This window comes from Solanum lycopersicum, chromosome 11, assembly GCF_036512215.1.
Source record: "Solanum lycopersicum chromosome 11, SLM_r2.1".
Classification (NCBI taxonomy): domain Eukaryota; kingdom Viridiplantae; phylum Streptophyta; class Magnoliopsida; order Solanales; family Solanaceae; genus Solanum; species Solanum lycopersicum.
In genome coordinates, this window is record NC_090810.1 from 4,751,335 (window position 1) to 4,776,263 (window position 24,929).

The 24,929-nt window shown below is 32.8% G+C and overlaps 1 protein-coding gene across 10 annotated transcripts; it reads right to left on the reverse strand.

Annotated features, from left to right (window-relative positions):
- Window positions 1–2: 2 nt before the first annotated feature.
- On the reverse strand, window positions 3–16,519 carry LOC101265700 (uncharacterized). 10 transcript variants are annotated; one of them, XR_002026136.3, is made up of 12 exons: window positions 15,746–16,519; window positions 14,598–15,675; window positions 13,273–13,602; window positions 10,440–12,343; window positions 8,841–9,933; window positions 7,920–8,201; window positions 3,824–7,305; window positions 2,399–2,542; window positions 1,906–2,090; window positions 1,663–1,755; window positions 541–1,372; window positions 3–395 (listed from the first exon to the last, which is right to left on the reverse strand). XR_002026136.3 is itself a non-coding variant. In XM_069291443.1 (7 exons), exons 1-7 carry the CDS (start codon window positions 16,291–16,293, stop codon window positions 3,928–3,930), a joined length of 8,613 nt encoding a protein of 2,870 aa, XP_069147544.1. In that variant the 5' UTR covers window positions 16,294–16,519; the 3' UTR covers window positions 3,689–3,927. The 10 variants fall into 10 exon arrangements, 2 of the variants coding, with proteins under 2 accessions (XP_069147544.1, XP_019066547.1); XR_738365.4 differs by having other exon boundaries at window positions 1,906–2,040; window positions 3,824–7,308; XR_011212471.1 differs by having other exon boundaries at window positions 537–1,372; window positions 1,906–2,040; window positions 3,824–7,308.
- Between the last annotated feature and the right edge of the window lie 8,410 nt (window positions 16,520–24,929).

The following is a 24,929-nucleotide window of genomic DNA, read 5'->3' on the forward strand; positions in this document are numbered from 1 at the left end:
GATTAAAGAAGATAATGTATTGTTGTTGTATTGGTAGAATTTGAAATTCCTTTACAAATGTTTGATGCAAACTATTTAAAGGTTACAGTGGGGAGGGGCTTTGGCCAATCCCTTTCATAATAAGACCAATGATAAAACACCAGGTGGTGGTACCGTTAATAATGCCAGCTAATATTCCTATAGAGCTCAAATTCGTACAAGGCTCGTCAGCGCACCTGAATCTCCCAACATCTTCTCTCCCTTGTCTCATTGTCCTTCAGATTCATCTGTTCTATCTTCAATTCATTCCCAGAGGATGTCTTCTTGAAGGCTCTTTGGTGTGCTCTCGGGTGACCTGTTTTCCGAGCCTTCTCTTGTAACCTCCCTTGTTTTGTCTCCTTCCATGCCACATGTACCTGGACAAGTTTAATACACAGAGATTGTGGTTGTTATAAGAGATAAAATTGATGGTATTTGGTACAAAGTTTATATAAAGAAAGTCAACTTGTATATATGCTGTAGAGAGTAGGAAATTTTTGTCATAGAATTACACCTACCTACCTTAAGTGGCTCCATACTCCAGAGTAATTTGTACACAATGCACAACTAAAAGTACAAGCTGATGAAGCTGCAAGGAAAAAGAAGAATAATTTCTTTGTCGCTGACAGAACAGTTTGACTTCACTCATGTTTGTCTCGATTGATAACTGTTTTTTTTTTGGTAGACAAGATAGTATGTTAAACACGCTGGCTATTACAGAGTGGTTACATAGCTGGGTTGACCATTTGTTGATTGCATAGTAGAATTAGATAAAGCAGTGGGAGCAAAAGTAATAGCACTAGCACTAGCACTAGGAAGGGTTATTTACAACTCCAGAAGGGGGAAACTATGCTGACTAGTGACTATGTGCTTTTTACGCAGGTAAACAGTGCCTGCTTTATCAGCGTGGAGTGCATTGGTAATGCAATCTGGAGCTTGGTCAAAAACTTGTAGTGAACACCCTGGTGGTTGTTGGGATTGCCATCCCGTTCTAATTCTCCAATTCTGAGATGACAAATTTCCAGTACTTTTATTGATTTTTTGGTTGTTACCATAATACTGGATTGGATTGATCAGTTTCGGTGTTTTGTTCCTAACCACCAACTATTTCTACCACATGTAGATTTGAAAGTGGAACAATATCAAAACTCTATGCTTGCTTGACGTTAACAGAAAGCACTTGAGCTCTACATCCGAAGGAAGAATAGTTACTCTACCACCAGATCTCCATTTGGTTCCTGGATATAGTTTCCCTTTGGTCCGTTTGCTTTGTGATGTGAGGTGACTTACTGATAGTTCCATGGATTCTCACCCACCCGTTTTGGCAAAGTTTTCTTGCTTCTCGCACATTTATCTGCAATAGGATTATGGACAGGCTAATCATCAGCAAATGTGAAGATGTGATTCTATATCATAATGAAATGTGGCATTCTGGTCTAAGAGAGGTGTAGTGTGACGTCTACTAATATGACAAGTATATAATGATTTGAAGAGAACGTATTATTGCATACTTCTCAGGCCAAGACACTAGTAATTCACATAATTGGTTTGTGAGTACTTTTAGGTACTAACTGAATTAATGTTGCGTGATTCCAGGATCTGATTTGAGCATCGAAAATTTGAACTTGTTAGCCTATAACTCACCTTGGTTAATCATGGTTCACACAAGCGGATATAATATGAAGAATCAGTTGACGAAACTCACTGAAAATATGTAAATCAATGATTGAAGAGCTCCTGTCAATAAAGGAAAGAAGAAAGAAAACAAAAGGGTAAAAAAGAATCAGTATAAAAAATTGTCAATTTTGGAAGAAGATTTTGTAGATAATAGGAGAGAATACAGTTTCACAACAAACTAGGGAAAAAGAAAATCATGAGGCATATTACCTATACTTAAGAAATGTGACCTTCTAATGTTATTGACTATTCGACATCAACTGGCTTCATTGGACAACGGAGTCATGAGTTCTATATCTGTTGGTTCATCATCATTTTCTCTCATTTGTAATAATGCATCAGTTGCTGCCAATATGGAATTCACACTGCATCAAATGGATGTGTAGAGTGCCTTCCTGAATGAGTTATTAAAGGAGGTTAAATGGGGAGGGGTTCAAATTTCGGATAGAGGGATTAAGTGCCAAACTGAGTCATCCCACATAAAGCTTTTAAAGTTATGTAATGTTTTAGAAACTTCTGGTTTTTCTAAAATGAATTTATTTTGCAAGTAAAATGGTGAATATCAGTTTCTGATGAAGAGCATACAAGAGTAGGTTCTTTCTGATTAGATAGCCATCACAATAGTAAGCATTTGTGGCATTCAAGTTAGTTCTATAAATTAAAATTCAAGTTAAGTTCTACAAGTGAAATCCAGATTGCTCACTTTGTCAACATCTTCAGAGTTTAGTCTCTTGCTCCTGCTTAGTTAACTGTGGCAACTGCCACATAAACTCCCCAGCAGCTGCACAGGCCTCAAAACCCCACCAAAATTTACTTCATGGAGGAAAAACTAGTTCTGTAACTAATGCTGCACATAATTAAATGAAGAACTAAGAGAATGATTCCCTCACTTGAGGAATTAATGTTGATATATAAGCATCTACAGATTAAGTTGAGAACTATCCCATTTTTTGCCTAATATAGGGGATTGATGCGCAAACATCACACAGCAAAGCCAAAGCAAAGACTCCGATTGCGGATTGCCCAATTCGAACAATGGAAATAGCAAATGAAGTTTTCATCAGCTAAAAAATGATACTTCAAAGTGAATATGATATTTGATTCTGAGGAGAAACCTAGTCCTTCATTCTCACTGGAAAACGTGAGTGAACTAATTAAAGAAACCAAAAATACTTGATTTCAGCAAATCACTTTAGAGCCAATTAAATTGTAAAAAGAACCACAAATGAACAAGTCGACATTACAAATTTGAGTATAATATAGAACTTAAGAGAAATTTGTTTCTAATACTCTAAAGAGACGTTTGGTGTGAGGTATAATGTACAATATTCTCGAGATACAATGCAGGATATTTTTATACTGTTTTTGGTTGGAGGTATTAGGTAGCCTTTGAATTATTTATCCCACCATTTATACTATATTGATGGGATAACTTATCCATAGACATAGTGGAATAACTTACTCCGGGATAACTTATCCCAACCAAATGACCTTATAGGGTTGTTTGGTACGAGGGATAAGAGATAAAAATACCTGGATAAACGCATGATTATTTATTCTATGTTTGGTTAAGGGTATCAGTTCGGGATTATTTATCCCCTATTTGTACTAAAATGATAGAATAAGTTATACTATATAAATTGGGGGTTAACTAATCCCTTGGGATATCCCAATCCATGAGATATCGTTGTCTATCCCATCCCCATACTTAACAACCCTTAAAATGTTTACTAATTTTCATGTTCAGATTCTTGATTTGCGGGTACCTATCGTGAAAAAAAAATCTTCACTTGTGAGCACTTTTAAGGCAAGAATCCAGGATCTCATTTGAATATCAAGAAATTAAACTTGCTCACATCCTTCAACTCACCTTGGTTAATCATATGGCTTAACACAAGATGGAGAATCAATCGACAAAACTCACAGTTGATATGTATATCACCATTGATGAGCTCATGTCAATACGGGAAAGAATAAAGAACAAAAAGGAAAAGAAATGAAAAAAAATTATTAACAGAATTGGAAGAAGACCTTGTAGGTTGTAGCTAATAGAACAGAATTACATAAAAGGAGTTGAACTGAATTTCACTACCAACTAGGGAAAAAAATTAATCATGAGGTATATTACCTATATTTAAGCCAAAATTCTGGGTTTCGGGGAAAGAGCTGCAAAGTTTCTGAAGAAACTGGTTGTTGCTGCAGATTCTCAAAGACAGGTCCAATGAATGAATATTAGAAATGTGACCTTTGTTTCTTAGAAGAGGAGCAGCCGACTTCATCATGGTGTTCACTATCGTCAGATCTGTTCCTCTTTGTCCCAATGCAATGTTCTGTTGGTTCATCTTTATACAACATACGAAATCCAAACTCCTTCATTTCTCCGGAGAACAATAACTTAATAAGCCCATAGTCATTTGGTGTTTTCCCATTTGCCTTAGATGTTTCCCATAAGCCAGCAAGAGGTACCAAGAAAAAATGAATAGTAGGTTCAGTATCACATTCTAAACCGCTGGATGATTCTGAATCATAATTTGGAAGGGTGGATAATTCTAGTTTCTGGGTCATCCGATCATCACACAAGGGAATCAAGTCAACTGTGATGTCAATTAGGTTGCCAGAGTAACATACAGCAAATCCCAAAAAGTTATCACTTACATACCAATTTTCAGGCAAATTGATCGATACACTTTCATTTATTCCCTGATGGTGGAACCAACTTGGGATCTTATTCCCACCATGCACAATGGTAAACACTCTTTGTGACAAGGAATCTGAAGCAGAGATGGCATTCGACAAGGAAACGATATCCTGAGACAAAGAACGCGGAAGTGAAATATACATGGAATTTAGATCCCTCATCACACTGTCTAACAAGTGAATATCCGACTTCAGTTTCATGCTTGCGAGGATTTCTGGAAAATTTTCTAAACTAGAGCACCCCTCTAGATTCAGATATTCAAGGGAATCGATGCACAGAACTCGAAACCTCTTGAGCCATTTACAATTAGTCAATTTTAATGTACAGAGCTTTTTGAGACATCCCAGGGAATGATGAACCTCTTCAAGATTCATACAATTTGACAGATTCAAAGTCTCCAAGTTTTGCATCCCACCGAAACCTGGCAACTCTTTAAGCCTCTTGCAATATGATAGGTCCAAGGATCGAAGAGCACCAAGTTGGGCTATGCTTTGAGGCAAATGCTCAAAATTATTTCCACAGAGACATAACTCGTTCAAAGAGGATAAGTATCCAATGTCTTGCGGAAGCCCTCCATCTATTAGATTGCAGTAGCTGAGATTCAGAATCTCCAACAAGCGTAATCCATCAGACACTGGAGGGAAAACAAAGCAAACTCCATCTTCGAGGCCTACTTCTGATTCTTGTTTTGCGAACCGCAAGAAATGAAGCTTGTTCAAATGGACTATGGAGCGCGGAGGTTGTGAAATTAGAGTATCTTTGGCATCAAGCCACTCCAAGTTTTCTAAATCCCCTATCTCTTTTGGAAAGCTTTCAAGTTTTGAGCATGCCGAGACATTTAGCTCCACCAAATTTTTCAACTTACAAATAGTGCTCGGAAGTGTTACAAGGTTTTCTAAACCTCTCAAATCTAGGCACCTTATCCCACTCTTTAACTTCAAATTCATGCTTCCGGTGATTTCTGGAAAATTTTCTAAACTAGAGCACCCCTCCAGATTCAGATATTCAAGGGAGTCGATGCACAAAACTGGAAACCTCTTGATTCTTTCACAATTAGTCAATTTTAATGAACAGAGCTTTTCAAGAAATCCCAGGGAATGATGAACCTCTTCAAGATTCATACAATTTGACAGATTCAAAGTCTCCAAGTATGGGATCCCCATGAAACCTGGCAACTCTTTGAGCCTCTTGCAATCTGATAAGTTCAAGAATCGAAGAGCGCCAAGTTGTGCTATGCTTCGAGGCAAATGCTCGAAATTATTTCCACAGAGATACAACTCTTTCAAAGAGCGTAGGCAACCAATATCTTCTGGAAGTCCTCCATCTATTAGATTGCAGTAACTGAGATCTAGATGTTCCAATGACCGTAACCCTTCATCCACTTGAGGGAACACAAAGTTCACTCCATCTACGAAACCTCCTCCAGAATTTCGTTTTGCAAAACTCAAAAATTTAAGCTTGTTCAACTGGACAATGGAAAATGGAGGTTGTGAGATTAGAGTACCTCTAGCATCAAGATTCTCCAAGTTTTTTAAATCCCCTATCTCTTCTGGAAAGTTTTTAAGCTTAGAGCAATCCGACACATTTAGGCTGACCAAACTTTCCAACTTACAAATGCTGCTTGGAAGTGTTGCAAGGTTTTCAAAACCTCTAAAACCTAGAGCCCTTATTACACTGTCGAGCATGTGAATCTCTAACTCCGCTTTCATGCTACCGAGTATTACCGGAATTTTCTCTAAACTAGAGCAATCCCGTAAACACAAATAGTCAAGAGAATCGATGCACAGAGCTGGAAACCTCTTAAGCCGTTTACAATTAGTCAATTTTAATGTACAGAGCTTTCTGAGAAGTCCCAGGGAATGATGAACCTCTTCAAGATTTATACAATTTGACAGATTCAAAGTCTCCAAGTTTTGCATCCCCATGAAACCTGGCAAATCTTTAAGCCTCTTGCAATATGATAGGTCCAAAGATCGAAGAGCACCAAGTTGGGCTATGCTTTGAGGTAAATGCCCAATGTTATTTATACTGAGATTCAAAGTCACCAAGTTTGGCATCCCCATGAAACCTGGCAACTCTTTAAGCCTCTTGCACTCTTTTAAGTCCAAGGATCGAAGAGCACCAAGTTGTGCTATGCTTTGAGGCAGATGCTCAAAATTGTTTCCGCTGAGATTCAACTCTTTCAAAGAAGATAAGGATCCAATGTCTTCCGGAAGTCCTCCATCTATTAAATTGCAGTAACTGAGATCCAGATCTTCCAATGAGCGTAACCCTTCATTCACTTGAGGGAACACAAAGTACACTCCATCTTCGAGGCTTACGCTATATCTTTGTTTTGCAAAACTCATGAATTTAAGCTTGTTCAAGCAAACGACGGAAGACGGAGGTCGTGAAATTAGAGTCCCTGTGGCATCAAGCTTCTCCAAGTTTACTAAATCTCCTAGATCTTCTGGCAAGCTTTCAAGTTTATAGCAATTCGACACATCTAGAATAACCAAACCTTTCAACATGCCCATGCTGCTCGGAAGAGATACAAGGCTTTCTAAGTGTCTCAGAGTTAGCCACTGAACAATATATGATGGTAGTTCCCTCATCTCAGAGTCCCACATCTTAATCTCTAAGCTCGGCTTCGTTCTTCCGCGGATTTCTGGAAATTTCTCTAAACGAGAGCAAAACTTTAGATCCAGATATTCAAGAGATTCCACGTTAACACATGGAAACCTCTTAAGGCGTTTACAATATATCAAATTTAACCTCTTGAGCTTTGTGGGACATCCCAGGGAATGGTGAACCTCTTCAAGATTAACACAATTGCCCAAATCCAAATACTCCAAATTTGGCATCTCCGTGAAATCTGGTGTTTGCGTCAGGTCTCTAGAGCGGCTGAGATCTAGGATCCTTAGATACGGAAACTGCTGCAATTCGGAACAGAAAAAGGATCAGAAAAGAAAACAAGAATGGCCAGGTAAAAGAATCTGTAAAAGAAAAATTGGCTGAAATTAAAGTGCATTTATCCGAATAAGAAGAAGATTTAGCCAAGATAGTAGAGTTCCAACAATGTTTTCTTTTAATTTTGTCTTTAGATGCAACGACTATTTATTTTAACATTGTGCTTTTCTACAAAATAATTGTACATAATTTGCCCTTTATGTTTTAATAACAAGTATCCGTTCTGTCCCACAACATACAATCTTAGGATGAGATTCATATCTTGCTAGGGAAATATTTGTATGACTTAGCTTCTTATAATTTAAAATTATGATAGGAAGATTTTTGGGAGATAAATGACATAAAGATCTTACAATAATTGATATGAGAACAACCCAAATTATATGAAATATATTAATATGAGTCCACGGATTTAATGACTTTTATTTGTTTAAAGACTTGCATCATAGTTTTAGAACAAGCTAAAATATAAAATAGATCAAATAAAACAAGCTCAAAGAAGTAGTATTTGCTCATCACTAAAGGACAAAGATAGTTAGAGAGAAATTAAAAAGAAACAAGAAATTAATTATTGTACCTTTATTCCCATCCATAAATGACGCAGTGAACTGAAGCGGAGTTGAAAATGAACAAGCCTTTTGGGTTCAAAATTTTCTGGCAATGACTCCCAAGGAAAGTGATTCCAGACAAACCAACACAAGTTGTTGGGCAAGTACTCAATGGAGCCATCATGGCAAGGGGAGCAATCTTGGGACCATATGCATAATATCCTAAGTTTTTCCATATTTTCCAGGGCCTCCTTGCTAAAGCTTATTTTCTCATCATAACGAAACCAGATTGCTTCCATTGCCTTGGTCCCCTGGTAAAAAAGATCATTGCTTTACAAAAATATAACTTCAAATGTCATATAAAATTCAATTGCCATATGATTACTTCCTCAATCCTTGCAGTGCCAAATTAGCGTACAATATTTGTTAGGTCTCTTAAACGAAATTTGTTGCTTAAGAGAAGTACTTTGTGCATTTAGTTCAACAGTTCTATTTTCTAATGGAGTTGTACATTTTCTGAAAGGTGCTTTGAAGTCAAGTGAGAGTTTTTTCATGCAGTGATAGAATAAAATTGTGAAGTAGTAGTGCCAATCACTTGTAATTTCAACAGTAAAGTGTATTCCTGATTGAGTTATATAATCTCATACAAAATTCAAGTTATTTCAAAAAAGGAAGCTGGTTTAAACAGAGTAAGTGGCTACTAGAGTAAATTGTGGCTTAGTAACATAAGAAAAAACAAATTAGGCAGTGGTAATTAAAGGGGCTACTTGACGAACTAGGCGGTGTTAGATAATTAATGTTACTTGCTTCTACTACTAAAGTAAAAAACTGATGTGACTTAAGTGCGGAAATATGAAGTAAGAAGAACAAATAATCGAATTGACCCTACATATGTCTTTGGAATATGAAAACTAGAAATCGAAAACTACAGTATTGTTTAGCCTACTTACTGTATTGTTGACCATCAGTTCTTCAAAATCTTCATACTCCCATATTCTGCTACATTCGCCTGCATCCTTTTGAATTTTCACTATATATTTACCCATATCTTGTATTAAGTCATGCATTTGAATTGTATCATCTTCAGTTAAGAAGACAAGAGATTTTTCAATTAGGACATCCAATCCATATTCAGGTCCAAAATCACAGCTCTCAAATATTTGCATGACTTTCTTTTTTTCATCTCCTCGGAAAAAACAAGCTATATCTAGAAACATCTCTTGTTCTTTGGGCTCCAACCCATCATAACTAATTTTGAGTTTTTCAACAATTTCCGAACTATAGTTTTTCTTTATTTTGTCTACAGTTCTTCTCCATTGAGTTAGGCCTTTCCTATGCAACAAAGAACCCCACACCTTGAGGGCTAACGGAAGGCCTTTAGCATGATGTACTACCTCCAACGAGAAGTTCTCATAACGCCCATCTGGAACTTCTTTTTTGAAAGCATACTGATTGAACAGTTGCATAGCTTCAAGATTAGGTAGTGTGGGCACTTCATATATTGCAGCAGCATCCTTCTCTATCAAAGCTCTATTTCTAGTTGTTACAACAACTCTGCTGCCATTACCAAACCAACCAACATCACCTGCTAAATACTCTAAATGATCTCTTTCATCGATGTCATCAAGCACAATTAGCACCTTCATCGAAGAAAGTCTGCTCAGAATCATGGACTTCCCATCATACTTATTATTGACGTAATCATCTGTTTCTCCTAACAGTTCAGAGAGAAGAGTATTTTGTAAATAATGCAGTTGATTCTTTTTGGCATTTTCTTTAACATCCTCGAGAAAACAAGCAGCTTTAAATTGATAAGATAGAGTATGAAACATGGCTTTTGCTATTGTTGTTTTACCGATTCCACCTGTTCCCCAGATCCCTACAATCCGGACATCATCAATTTCGATTTCAAGTCGGGATTTTAGTTTCTCTAAATGAGCATGTATTCCCACAACATCATTCAAAGAAGATAAAGAATAAGCACTATTGCATAATTTGAAAGAGATGTGGTCGACGATCTGCTGAATATTCTCAGATTCAATCCTACATAAATAAGAAGATTGATTGTGGAAAATGTGAGAAAGTCAAGTATAAGTAAGTATTTCATACTTTTAAGGGTAATTACAACAATCTATATGGAAGTTGCAGAACTTGCATAGTTTATGAAGATTTTTATGTATTCTCTCTAATGAAATTGATAGGAATATGCCTTCTTACTGATAGGAACATATATAATCTACCATCATTCTTTTGTGTTTTTAATTGATAGGACTATGCCTTCTTACTGATAAAACTGAACTCTTGAAGAACCAATCAAGATATTATCTACCTAACAATGTCATTAGCAATAAAACTAATAGGAATTATGCCTTCCTACAGATCGAAATATATAATTATTCTATTTTTAGAAAATATGAAAAGATAATTTAAGAAATATATAATCATTCTGTTTGACTCAGTTTTGTAGGTAGTTTTCACAGATGCATCCAAATTTGAATGGAGATAATTTTTCTTTTTTCATTTAAAGCAATTATGTATTTTTAACTCACCCATCACGGATATCGTATCCTTTTAGATCTGCGGCAGCAGTTAGGGCATTCCTCCATCGTTTCACCTTCTGCATTCCTTCAGCATCATCCTTATACATCGATTCATGTTTGGCAAAGGCTTCTTCTAAGCTCTCTCTTTGATTCCGAACATGTGATGGATCCACATCATAGAACACCGGTATGACAGTTTGTCCATTTTCTTCCTTGCATTCCATGATCTTCACTAGTTCATTCAAGCACCACACTGATGTAGCATAATTCTTTGAGAAAACTATAAGAGCAACTTGAGACTCTTCGATACCTTTCAAGAGTTCTTGGATCGAATCACCAAGCTCTAGCCTTTCATCACCTTGAAAGGTGAATATTCCCCTGTTTTTCAAACCTTGGTACAAGTGACTCATAAATGTTCTGCGAGTATCTTCACCTCTAAAACTTAGAAAGACATCGTACTTCCATTGAGGCAACTGTAACGATCTAGCAGAAGAAGAAGATGATGCCATGGATTCATTATTTTCCCTTATTTGTAACAAGCCCTCAAGATTTGGTTCTTGTTTATACAACAAACGAAATCCAAACTTCTTTTCTCCAGAAAAAGATATTGTAATAGGCCCATTTGGTGTTTCTCCAATTGCCTTAGATGTATCCCATAATCCAGCAAAAGGTACCAAGAAAAAATGAAGAGCAGTTTCTGGAAATTCTTCTGAATGGTTGGATAAGGCAAGTTTCTGGGTCATCAACGACATCCCATCATCACATAAGGGAATAAAGTCAACTGTGGTGTTACTTAAGTTGCCAGAGAAACATACAGCAAATCCCAAGAAGTTATCCGATGCATACCAATTTTCAGGCAAATCGACTGATACACTTCTACCAGTTCCGTGATAGTGGAACCAACTTGGGATATTTTTCCCCCTAGCTGTAAACACTCTTAGTGACAAGGGATCTGAAGCAGAGATGTCATTCTGGAATGGTGAGATATTCTGAAACAACGAATTACAGATTGAATCATTGCCCCAATCTGCATTTATTGTATCTAATTGCTGGGGAAGTTCTGGCAGCTGTGTAAGCTTCTTGCAATATGATAAGGTCAAGGATTGAAGAGCACCAAGTTGGACTATGCTTTGAGGCAAATGCTCAAAATTATTTCCAGTGAGATCTAACACTTTCAACGAGGATAAGCATCCAATGTCTTCTGGAAGTCCTCCATCTATTAAATTGCAGTAACTGAGATTTAGTTCTTCCAATGAGAGTAACCCTTCATTCACCTGAGGGAACATAAAGTACACTCCATCTTCTGATTTACGTTTCGCAAAGGTCAAGAATTTAAGATTGTTCAAGCGGACAATGGAAGACGGAGGTTGTGAAATTAGAGTCCCTGGGGCATAAAGTTCCTTCAAGTTTTCTAAATCAGCTATCTTTTCTGGCAAGCTTTCAAGTTTTGAGCAGTAGGACACATCTAGCTTTACCAAACCTTTCAACTCACAAATGCTGCTTGGAAGAGTTACAAGGTTTTCCATATCTCTCAAATCTAGCACTGTCAGACCAGCTCGGTACTCAATAATAGATGATGGTAGTTCCATTATCCAAGATCCTTGCATGTGAATCACTAACTCTGGCTTCATTCTTCCGAAGATTCCTGGAAATTTCTCTAAACTATAGCAACCATCTAGGTTCAGATATTCCATAGATTCCACATTGACACATGGAAACCTCTTTAAGCTTCCACAACTCTGCAAATTTAACTCAATGAGTTTTCTGCAACATACTAGGGAATGGTGAACCTCTTCAAGACTCGAACATTCCTCCAAATTCAAATACTCCAAATTTGGCATCCCTATAAAATCTGGTATTTGCATCAGGCTTTTGGAGTAGCTAAGATCCAGCTTCCGTAGAGATGGCAAATGCTGCAAAATTGTCAAAATACAAAAAGAATGAGATATATAGGAAATTAAGTTGCCCCGGATTTTGATTTATCTAGTGGGCTCATCTATGAATCAAATGATCTGTGTTTAATTGAAAAATTAACTACCAAGTGGAATATTTTCGCATATCTCTTCTTGCTTCTTCTATATAGAATGCACATTGCAACCCAAATTTGTATGATTATTTGCTTTACTTGTGTACTTTTTTTCTTTTGGGGGACCAAATCCATAGCAAAGTAACTTGGCTAGAATGCCATTGTTTTAGTCGAACAGAAAAGTTATGCGAAAATGGAACAGTTCCAACAGCAAACTTCTTTTTCGTTTCGTCTTTAGATAGAGTGACTATTTATTTCAAGTGTATATTTTTTGGCGGCAAAATTTGTATATAAAAGAATTTGGTTGCGATTCATTATTTTCAGTCAAACAAAAACATTTAGCCAGAATAATGAATTGTGTAAGTTTCTTCTTTAGATGCAATGACTATTTATTCTAATTGTGGATTGATTTGTGTATTTTTTTTCCAGTCCATATCTGTAAAAACAGTTGGTTGACATTTCATTACTTTAAAAAAAAAAACTTGGGAAAGGTTGACATTTCATTATGATTATCCACATATAAAAAATTAGCCCGCGCAGTAGAGTTTCAACTGTGTTTTCTTTTTATTTCCTCTTTAGATGCAACCACTATTTATTTCAGCACTGTGTTTTTCTTTTCAGGCCAAGCCTGTGGACTCGGCAGGAGGATAAATGATAACAAAGACAGTAATGAAAACAACATAAGTTTTTAAATTGAGCTTCTTAGTTAAATTATGATGCGGAGTTTTAAAGAAAACGACATAAAGGTAATATTAAACACAAGCATCATAATTCAAGGACAAACCAAAATAGAAAGTATCTCAAATAAAACGGTACCTTTGCCTCCGTCCATAGATAACATAGCGAACTCCACCGGAGATCCAAATGAACAAGCCTTTGGGGTTCAAAATTTTTTGGCAATGAATACCAAGGGAAGTGATTCCAGACAAACCAACGCAAGTTGCTGGGCAGGTACTCAATGGAGCCATAGGGAACGTCTTCCAAATCAATCAAAGAGGGAGGTGAAGAGACGGAAGTTATCCTATCAGATACGTTCCCATCACATATGAATAATATCCTAAGCCTTTTCATATTTTCCATTGCCTTTTTATTAATGCATAGTTGTTCAAAACAAGTTAACCAGATTGCTTCCACTGCTATGGTTCCCTGGTAAAAAGATCATGGGTCAACAAATCAGAACTTCAAATGCCGTATATATTCCGCAAATTACCAAACTTACTAGGGAAAATACACTAGTACCCCCTCAACCTATGCCCGAAATCTCAGAGACACACTTATACTATACTAAGGTCCTATTATCCCCCTAAACTAATTTTATAAATAATTTTCTACTCCTTTTCGGCCTACGTCAAGCTAGTCCACGTAGACCGAAAATGGGTAGAAAATTATTTATAAAATAAGTTCAGGGGGGTAATAAGACCTTAGTATAGTATAAGTGTCTCTGGGATTTCGGGCATAGGTTGAGGGGGTACTTGTGTATTTTCCCAAATTACTATTTTCTTACTGTACTCACATGCAAATTTTTGTCATGTTTTATATTATTTATTGTTGCACTTGAAGTTCTTGAAGAGCTATTTTTAAGGAAAAAAATTAGGGTACAATATTAGTTTGGTCTTTCATAAGAAATATGTCACTTTAGAGAAATGCTTTGTCGAATAATCTATTTTCTAGTGATACATTTTTTGAGAAGTTTTTTAGAGTGAAGTCAAAAAGTTTTTTCATGCTCTGATAAAACGAAATTGTTGAAGTAGTACAAACAATTGTCATCTTTTAAATTAAAAAAAATAATCAATGATCAAGGAAATTTCAGACCGGGGATTGGTAAAAAGGTAAGTTATGGCCCTCCCTACTTGAATTATTTCATTTGAGGATTTTTATAAATAAAAAGTTACTCGAGGCAAATATCTGGGTGATATTGGTTTATAAAACTACTAATTGAGTTAGTATGTAAAAAATATCGTAGAATTTACAAGCTAAGCAAAAGAATGAAATTGGATAAAACAGATTAAGTAGCCAAAGTGAATAACCTGCAAGAATATGAAGCAACAATAGGAACACATAATTGGTATTGACTTGCCGTATATGTTTTTGGAGTATGCAAACTAGAAATTGAATATTATTGTATTGTTTAGCCTACTTACTGTATTGTTGATAATCAGTTCTTTGCAGTCTTCAGCATCCCATACTCTGCTACATTCGCCCCGATCCTTTTGCATTTTCACTATATACCTACCCATATCTTGTACTGAGTCATACATTTCAATTGTATCATATTCAGAGATGAACACAAGAGATTTGTCAATTAGCACTCTCAATCCATCTTCAGCTCCAAAATCACAGCTCTCAAGAATTTGCTTGATCTCGGTTTGTTTTTTCCCTCTTAAGAAGCATGCAATATCTAGAAATATCTCTTGCTCTTCACGATCCAACCCATCATAACTTATTATGAGGTTTTCAACAATTTTTGAACTAGTGTTTCTCTTTATTCGGTCTGCAACACTTCTCCACACAGTTATGTCCTGCTTATATAACAAAGAACCCAATACTTTCAGGGCTAAAGGAAGGCCTTTAGCATGACCTACTACCTCCAATGTTAGCTTCTCGAAACACTCATCTATTACTTCTTCCTTGAAAGCATATTGATTAAACAGTTGAATAGCTTCATGTTCAGCTAATGTAGTCACTTCATAAACTACATTATTCTTCCCCATAATTTGCTTGTCTCTAGTTGTAGCAATGATTCTGCTTCCATTGCCAAACCAACCAAGATCCCCTGCTAGGTAATCCAAATGGTCTTTGTGATCTATGTCATCAAGCACAACTAAAACCTTCTTAAAACGAAGTCTGCGAGCAATCAGGTGCTTTCCAGCCTCCTTACTGATCACGTAATTAGCTTTTTCCCTTAATAGTTCAGAGAGAAGGATATTTTGCAGATAGTGCATTCCATGTTTGTTTTCCTTAATGTCCGCAAGGAAACAAGAACCATCGAATTGAGATGAGAGTGTATCGAAAACAGCTCTTGCTATTGTCGTTTTGCCGACTCCCCCAATTCCACAAATCCCCACAATCCTAACATCATCAATTTCCATCTCTAGCAGGGACCTTACTTCCTTTAAATGAGTATCTATTCCAACAATATCTTGCAAATAAGATAAAGAATTCTTGCATAATTTGGATGAAATTTCATTAACAAGATCCAGAATACAATCTGATTCAATTCTACAAAAAGTAACAACATTGTTGGTATGTATACAATTCAAAAATTCAACAAGAGAAGTATTTAACTCACCTCTCACGGATATCACAACCTTCTAGATATGAGGCATTACTTGCAGCAACCATCCATTTTATCACCTTGTGAATTCCTCCAACTTCATCCTTATACCTAATATTGTGTTTGGCAAATGCCTCTGCAAACGTTCCCCTTATGTATCGAACTTCTGATGGATCCACATCATAGAAGACTGGTATGACTAATTGCCCATTTTTCTCTTTGCATTCCATGATCTTCACTAATTCATTCAAACACCACTTCGATTTAGCATAATTCTTCGAGAAAATAACTACGGCAACTTGAGATTCTTCGATAACTTTCACGATTTGTTCAGAGATCGAATCGCCATGCTCTAGCGTTTCTTCGTCTAGAAAGGCCGAAATTCCTCTGTTTGTCAAAGCTTTGTACAAGTGACTTGTGAAATTTTTGCGAGTATCCCCGCCACAGAAATTTAGAAACACATCGTATCTCCACCGAGTCAACTGTGACGATCTAGCTGAAGATTCAGTTAATTGAGTCAACTGCCACGATCTAGCAGTAGCAGACGATGAAGAAGATGCCATGGATTCAGTTAATTCGTTAATTGAAGCTTCAAATATGTGAAAATGGCTTATTCTCAACCATAGTCAACTATATCTATGGCATGTCATAGGAAACTTCACCGAAGCTCTGTGATGTGTACATGATGAACAGCTAAAAGTACAAGCATGTGAAACTAGAAATTAGGGGGATTAAAACTAATAATTTAACTTGATTTCAATCTTATGCACTCTAATCATAGTATAATACGTATAAAGTAAACAAATAAACATACGTCTTTTATAACATATAATATATAATGTCATGTAGAACTGTAAATTGTCATATATCTTGACCTGTGTGTGTATTTTTTAAAATTAAAGTTGAAAATTATAAATATTAATTGAGTCCAAGTTAAAAGGACATATTAGTTGTAAAATATGTTAATTATATTTTTTATAAATATATAGTTTATGAATTGGAGCTATCTCATGAGTTGACAACAGTTCATCTAATATTTCATATCTTTATGCTAATTAAGAGTTTAGGTAATCTTTTACTTTTTACTTGTCGAGAATATTAGTATAGAGGATAATATGACCTATTAGGAGATTCTAGTCCAAATTATTGATTGTCGAGCTCGCAAGTTGAGAACCAAATAGATTGCATCGTTCAAGGTCTTGTGGAGAAATCAGTTTGTCGAGGAGACAACTTAAAAAGCTGATGAGGAAATGAAAGTATCCTTACTTCTCACCCCCCCCCCCCCCGAATTCAGTTTTAGTCTCAGGTACTTATTCTTCCAAAGCACCATTTTTATTTAACATGTTGAGTTCATTAGATTTTGTATGTATGTTGCATTGTTTTTTATTGTTAGACATTTTCTCCTCCTTTCGCACTTGGTTTGATTTCATCGAGGATGAATGTTTTTAAAGGAGATATTGTAACACTTCGAAAATTAGAAAATGAAAAATTACATTTTTGGGCTACTGATTGTGATTTCTATATAAGATTTGTAGAAAGTTTCACCGGTCATAGATGGATTTCGTAGGAATAAAGTTGAGTTTGAGAAAAATCAAATTTCTAAAGTTAGATCTACGATGGATCAGGACAAGCCATAGAAACTTTTACAGGCTGTAGAAAGTGCCCGTAGAAAGGTTTCACTAGAAAGAAATTAAATATTGATTAGAACTTTAGACCTACATGTCATAGAAAGGTCTACGAAAGTGCCCGTAGAATGAATCCAAGCTTAGTTATATTTTTGGTATTGAACTTGAATTATATGGAAAAGGTCTACGAACCATATAAATGATTTCATGGAAAGTGGGGTAAAATCTTAGTAGTAGTAACTTGATCTAAGGTTGACCAGTACGGTCTATAAGTTGAAAATCGTAGATTACTCTGACAGTTTTTAAATTAGGTTATTTTAATTTTTTTCTACCTTTTTCTAAGTGTGAATCCTATCGTTTTTACACCTACTTAAGGGTGAAGTAGGGTTAATCATCCTCATTACTTCATTAACAATCCCTAAGACTTAAAGCACTGAACTAAGAGGAGAAAGGTTGGGTTTTAGAAGCGTTCATTAATTTTATAGTGTTAAACTAGTTCGTTCTCATGCCTATATCTCAATTTAGTCTATAAAACTTTAATCTTGGATTACATCCTTAGTTTTGTGATTTTTTTATGTGAGTTATATTATTGATTTTGATTTTTTAATCCTTGATCACTAGTTGTTATATATGTTATTATATATTGAGGTCCATGAGTTATTGTTCATGTTTATATTTCACACGTACCCTAGTTTATGAATTTTGATTGAGAAACTTTTGAACAAGCATTTTTTGTCATAAAATTGATTTTTAAGGAGTTGAAAGTGAGTTCAAGAGGTTTTTGAGTTCAAGTTAAGGAAACTATATGATTCCCAAATATATATATATTTCTGCATAAAAAAATATTATTTTGAGAAAAGTAAAAGAATTTTTTTAAAAAAAATAAAACATGAAGCAATTATCTCTTTAAGATTTCTTTTTGAGTAATTATTTTAACCCAAAAAGAGTATTTTTACATTGAGCATAGAGTATAACTGCTCTGGTTGGATGAGATGTTGTATAATCAAGAAACTTACAGTGATGGTTGTCTCCCTAATAAAGTAAAGATTATTTTTATTATATTTATATATACTGCTTCTCGAGTTAACATCTTTTACTTTATGAAACTTTAAATGATTTTATCGCTATTTATATTTTACATTCAATTGAATATTACTTTAACTTCTTCAGTTTAGATATTTATTTTCCTCACCAACATTACACACCCATACATTTTTACAAATACTTATTTTTTTAAATTAAAATTATCATTATATTAAAACAAAATTTAGGATGTGCTTTAATTCATAATAAATATTAAATAGTAGGAAAAATGAATTGCAACATAACACAAAGTTGATAATTACAAATTAATTTTATTTGGGGCATCAGAGGGCGGGTAGGTTGGGTTAAAAAGTATTATTGTTGCTTTATTTGATTTAGTGATATCGACTAATTTTATTATTGAGAAAAGGGTCTGATCATTTGGAGCTGATGTGTCACTCATTATGAAAGCTAAGTGACGTATATATACTTTTATCATTATTTGAACGATTTACATATACCTAACCGTTACAAAATGAGTTTATATATACCCACCATTTAACGAGAGGAACTGAGGGACCTTCTCGAGCACAAAATATGTAATTGAGAGATAGAACTAGCCTATTAATTATGAAAAATCATTGCTCTGAATCAAAATTTCACCTTCAACTTTGAATAATAATCGAACTCCCCCGATAATCTTTTTTATCTTTATAATATATTTCTTTTTTTCAATATTCAACATAGTTTTAAAACTCTTGCATTTTCTACCCAAACATATTTTGAAAAATAATATTTTATCAAAAACTATTTTCCTACTCAACAAAAATAAATCTAATATGTTCTCAAAAGCAAACTTTAAAAATATAAGGTATATATAAATCTTAATATTATTTTACAAAAACTATTTCGATAAATTTATAATTTCAATAAATTCTTCAAATTCTAAATCCGTTTCTAATAAATAAATTTCCCATGAACAAGCTGTGACCCCTAGTCCCCTACACCCCGATTTATTTAAAAGATTAAATAAATATGACCATTGGGAACCAGTACCATCTGTATATTTTAATACTAATTTATTTTTTCTACAGAGTACAAAAAGTTTATTTATTTTTTTTATTTTGCTCTGTTTATGTCTATTTTTTATTTAAAAAATGCTGTCTATTTTTTATTTAAAAAATGCATTAATAAACACAAACAAACAACACATGCACAATTTATTAGCTAGTTCTAACGGCTACCTATACAAAGTGCTTTTGTTTGTTTCCATGGAAATATTTTTTTTTTATTCATCTGAGATCGATTAATAGATAATTAGAGAAAAGTTATATATATATATATATATATATATATATATATATATATATATATATTAAATTTTATGCAAGTAATAATATGTTTAATAGTTTTGTTAGAAGATAAATTCTTCATGTATAAAATTAAACAAAAATGCTAAAATATATCGTCGAGAAAAGATTCATATATGATATCTGTTAAAAATTTGACTTATCTATGTTGTTTTTGTTTGGGAAAAAAACTCATTCATAAAATGACATAGATGAACGTTTTCTCAATGTTCGATGACATTTATAAATATTTTTTTCCTTTTTATAAATGTTATAATTAATGATGTGGTCTAATAATAATTGACCATGTGTTAAAATAATTTTGCAAAATAAAAAATATTTTTAAGTTAAGAAATAATGACATAGATGAATCTTTTCTCAAACAATAATAATATAATAAACCAAACTTTTAACAAATAAGATAAAGGGTCCCTAAGATAAATGAGTCTTTTTTCAAAGCTCAATAACAATTATTAAATTTATTTGATCATAATGAATATAATTTGGTTTAAACATCGGACGCATATAAGCTCTAACCTTACATTATACTTTTTAAAAAAATCAGTTAGAATATACATAAAAAATTTACTCAAAAACTAGTAAGCTATTATGTCCTTTTCTTTTTTTAAGCTATGCTTGTTTCTAAAACCTTGTTTATTTTAATTGTTTTATCATAGGTCACACTGATTTGCCATTTTCATATTGTTCTTGGGACAATAATTCTCTATGTTAATTAATAATCATAATAGTAATAACATGACTCAATATATAATAACTTACAAAATTAGTTTTCAATATTCTCATGTGATTAAAAAAAATCTTCAAAGTGATTGTTCCTATATAGATACACAAGCACGAAATTGTGTTTAATTGGAACAAATCTGAATTAAAGCGTCTAAATAACATTTTCAGCCAAAAAAATAATTACTTGTAGGAATTCTAACTAACATTAATTGGCATGAAGCTATTTTTACCAAAATGTTGATGAAATTACACACAAGTTGCTTACAAGAATCAAAATAACTAAATATGGTAATTGCGTTTTGTATCTAAATTAAATAATGGAAATTCTGTTTTGTGCAACTAATTAATATTACAAGTATAAAAAGAAGGCTTTGATAAGTTCTCTAGGGAAAAAAAATCACAACTAATTTGGTTAATTAGCTAGAAAATATGGACATATTGTATCTGTTGAGCATCATATTATTGATTTCTTCCTTTGTTATTGCATTTATTTTCATCGTAGAATGTTGCACTAATGATATTGGAGATGATAAAAGAACACGAGGCACGTGTCGCGCTGTTACTTCACCGTCTTTTGACAATTTGGCTGCCACCGCTGGTCAAGTTGGCGGTGGAGCCACCAAAAGTGGTGGTACAAAAGATGTTACTATAGTTGTACATGATGGCATAAATGGTAAGGTAAATACTACTACTACTAGTGTTTACTCATCATCATCAACTAGCTATGTTGAGAATAATAAATATGGTATCTGCAAAATGGCGGTTACATTAGAGTCAGTAAACGATGATATTCGTGTTAATGATGGTGGTAGTGATAATAACGATGCAACCGGTGGTGCTAGCCATGCTAAAATAAGTAATAGTATTAATAGCTAAGCTTCTATGTGTTGGGAAAGAGGGTTTGTGCGGGGGATGATATCCCTACTCATATTATTATACTATTGTTCGATTTTATTATTATTGTTATATACTTTGTTTCAATTATCGTATTATCAATTCTTCATTTGAACAGATCGACTTTTTTATTTGATATCAATCTTATTATATTATACTATTGTTCTTCTGTTATCTTATCGTTCAAGTTTATTATTACTTATTATCTACCTTACTTTATTCACCGTATTATCAATTTTTTATTTAAATAACTATAATCGAACATAAATCAATATTGTTATTATTATTATTATTATTATTATTATATTCAATATTTGAGATTAAGGGTTGTTGAGACACTTTTGACTTCACCACAAAATAGGGTCAATTAAGGTAATTGACAGCAACACATGACAAATTTTGGTTGCTAAACATATATCAAATATAATTTCACAAATCGCGTATAAATTTAAATATTAATTTTTTTTAATTATATATAAATTATATTTTCTTAAATACATTTTGAATTACATAAATATTCTTTTTTTTTAATTCATCATTTTGTTGTGTAAATATGTTCTTTGATAAAACTAGCTTTTAGTACACATTATATTTTGATCTAATACTTATTTATATATTGCTCAAATTTTATAACCGAAACATTAAGTTACCATCCATTTACAATAACTTATAAAAAATTAGACGGTATAAATTATTTATTTTTATTTTTACCAACTTTTATAAATTCGATTCGTCTAAAATTATGTCAATCCTCTCTATATCGTTCATTCTAATTTCATCAAATGTCATCGAAATATAGAACCTACAACTTTATAAATTCATTCAGTGTTCAACTGTAACTAACTTTTACTTATAGATATATTTTTTTATTTTTTAACTATTAATATAAAAATTGTTGTTATGGATTAAATATTATTCTAATATTAATATTAAATGTAGATAAGTATAACCACCGTAATTTAAGAGATTCAAATAAATCCAAACCATAATGGGCTGAAATAAAAGCCCAAATCACAAAGCCCAAGCCCATCAGAAAACCCTAGTTTCATATCCTATAAATATACCAGATATACTAATATAAAGAAAAACAATTCAATTTTTAATCTTAGATCTACTTTTTCTCTCTTCAATTTTGCTTATAATTTTATTTTATTTTTAAAAAATAGCATTTACTATGATTTTCTCTGTTTTTGATTTATAACAACAGAGAAAATACGAAAGAAAATGCTAAATTAATTTATTATTTCGTACTTATGGACACGCAAATTTCAATATTTTTTTTTTCATGAATTTATGCGTTTTCTCGTAAGTTCAACATTTTTTTTTGTTGATAAATTTAAGTTTTTTTTTATTTTTGTATTTTGCTCAGTGATGATTGATTTTGCTTTAACCACACTGAAATAAAAAAAAAAGTTTGATGAGGATTTGGATAAGACCTTTTTGGATTTTTAGTTGAAGATTGTTTACTCAATTTTTTTTTAATTTCTTTGTTTAAAGGCTTTATGAATCTTTTTAATCCAATTTATTTTGGTGTAAAAGATGAAAGCATTTTACAGAGAAAATTAAAATTGAGTGGGGATTTATTTATTTAAATTCTTCAGCTTTTAAATCCTTAATTTGGTCTCAATTTCTTTATCTAACTTTTTTCATGTGGACAAACTTTGGCCCTTGTCTGAGAGCAACTAATTTTTGTTTAAATTTTTTTTGGTTTTGATTTGTGTATTTTTGTTATAATTTATTGGAATCATAGAGAATTTTAAATTATCAAAGAAATTTTATTGTATAAATTGGTACCATATGGATTTGATTCGAATGAAATAAATAATTTTTTTGTATGAATAATTATGATGTTAATAGTTTAGTGATTGATGTTGTAACAAACGGATTATATTTGTTGTTTTTGAAAGGCCCTCGATGTTATCGAATAATTTTTTTGATAGACTTTTGATTTAAGCAAATCTTATAATACTAGTAGTAAGTGTATTTTTGATGATTTATTAAAGCAAGTGTATTTTCGATGATGATGATTTAATAAATGAACTATATGGTAAAAATGTATATATTAGATAAATAATCATTTTACTTCCTTTGTTGCACCAAGAATAATCTAATTTGAGATTATAAAGAAATTTTTTGAATCTTCTGCTTTTTATTAAAATTATGTTAAATATATAAAATTAGTTTTTGATCTTATGTGCTTAAATATGCAATGATGAAAGTTGTTAAAAAAAAAAGAAAAAGATCAATCTTTTTGAAATATAAAAAAAAAGAAGATTATTTTTTTTGAAACGCAGAAAGTAATATATTAATTGGAGAATTAAATTATATGATGTAAGACTCTTCAGCACCCCATCTTACTTGCGCTCAAGACTGGACAATTGGAGTAGGAGATAAATATGTAATTAAAAAATATTAGGCATTGAATTATAATTATATTTACTTTTCTATTTAATATTTATTTATATGAATATTTATAAAAGAAAAAAGTTGATGACCTTAAAAATGAAAAAAATTTACAAATATGTTTGCCATAATTATTTAGGCATTCAATTATAATTATAATTACTTTCGTATTTAATATTTATTTATTATATTAAATATATAAAAAAAATATTTATTTGAATAGAATTAATTTTGCTATTTATAGTCTAATTATATTCATATAACATTAAAAAAAATAAAACATAGCTATTTTTATTAATATATATTAATTTTACCATATTTTGAAATTTTTCCTTGAAATTTCTTCACCCTACCCTCCCCGGAATGTTTGAAATGTGATAAATTTCACTATGGGAGTCCAATATCGCGAGTGAAAATTGAGATAGGTGTCTATCAAAAGGCGATATGAGCTCTAAGCCAGAGATGTTGTTCTCAATTGAACATAAAACTTCAAGTCCATCAAAGGCGCTTTGGGCTTAATAATATAGATCGTATCAATAACTTGACTCTAATTGATTTTAACAAAAAGTTGGGAAGAAGTAAAAAAAACCTATTCTATTTTTGTTTATTAGTTTAGTTTGTTATTTGTTATACTAAAGGGCTAAATATATCACTGTCATTATCAAATTATTTTAAAATATCCCTTATTTGAATGGTCATAAATACATTTTTTATCTAAAAACTTTTGTGTTGTGTGTATTAATCTAAAGGTGTGAATCCTCAATGAAGATTGGTATTCCAGCATTTGCTTGTCCATAAAATAAGTTGAAAAAGAAATGATAAATATACTCTTAAACTTCGTGATTTATAAGAAAATAATACATTATACAAATATGAAACAAAACTAATTAAACCTAGGTTGATTCATAGGTGAAGGCATCAACTTTTTTGACTTGGTAAATGGCTTAACCTTTTGGTTTAGTCTCTAATCTCAATGGTATGATTCTAGATATAATATGATATGAATTTTGTCTACTAAGTGAAATTAAACAGTTTGTTGATTCAATCAAATTTATTTTGATTTTATTTGGTCAGATCAATGAGATTCTCGATATTCAAGTTAAATTTATTTAGATGTGCATTGCAAATTAATTAAATAGTCACGCATACACGGTACTAATT

What these genes read in the sequence shown, in the direction of transcription:
- LOC101265700 (XM_019211002.3), bottom strand. Translation starts at nt 16,293, where the DNA reads ATGGCATCTTCTTCATCGTCTGCTACTGCTAGATCGTGGCAGTTGACT. An exon ending in GGATACGATATCCGTGATGG is followed by an intron (nt 9,934 to 10,439) that starts GTGAGTTAAAAA and finishes TTATTTATGTAG; the next exon opens with GATTGAATCTGAGAATATTC. An exon ending in ATTTATGGATGGGAATAAAG is followed by an intron (nt 7,309 to 7,919) that starts GTACAATAATTA and finishes TCCGAATTGCAG; the next exon opens with CAGTTTCCGTATCTAAGGAT.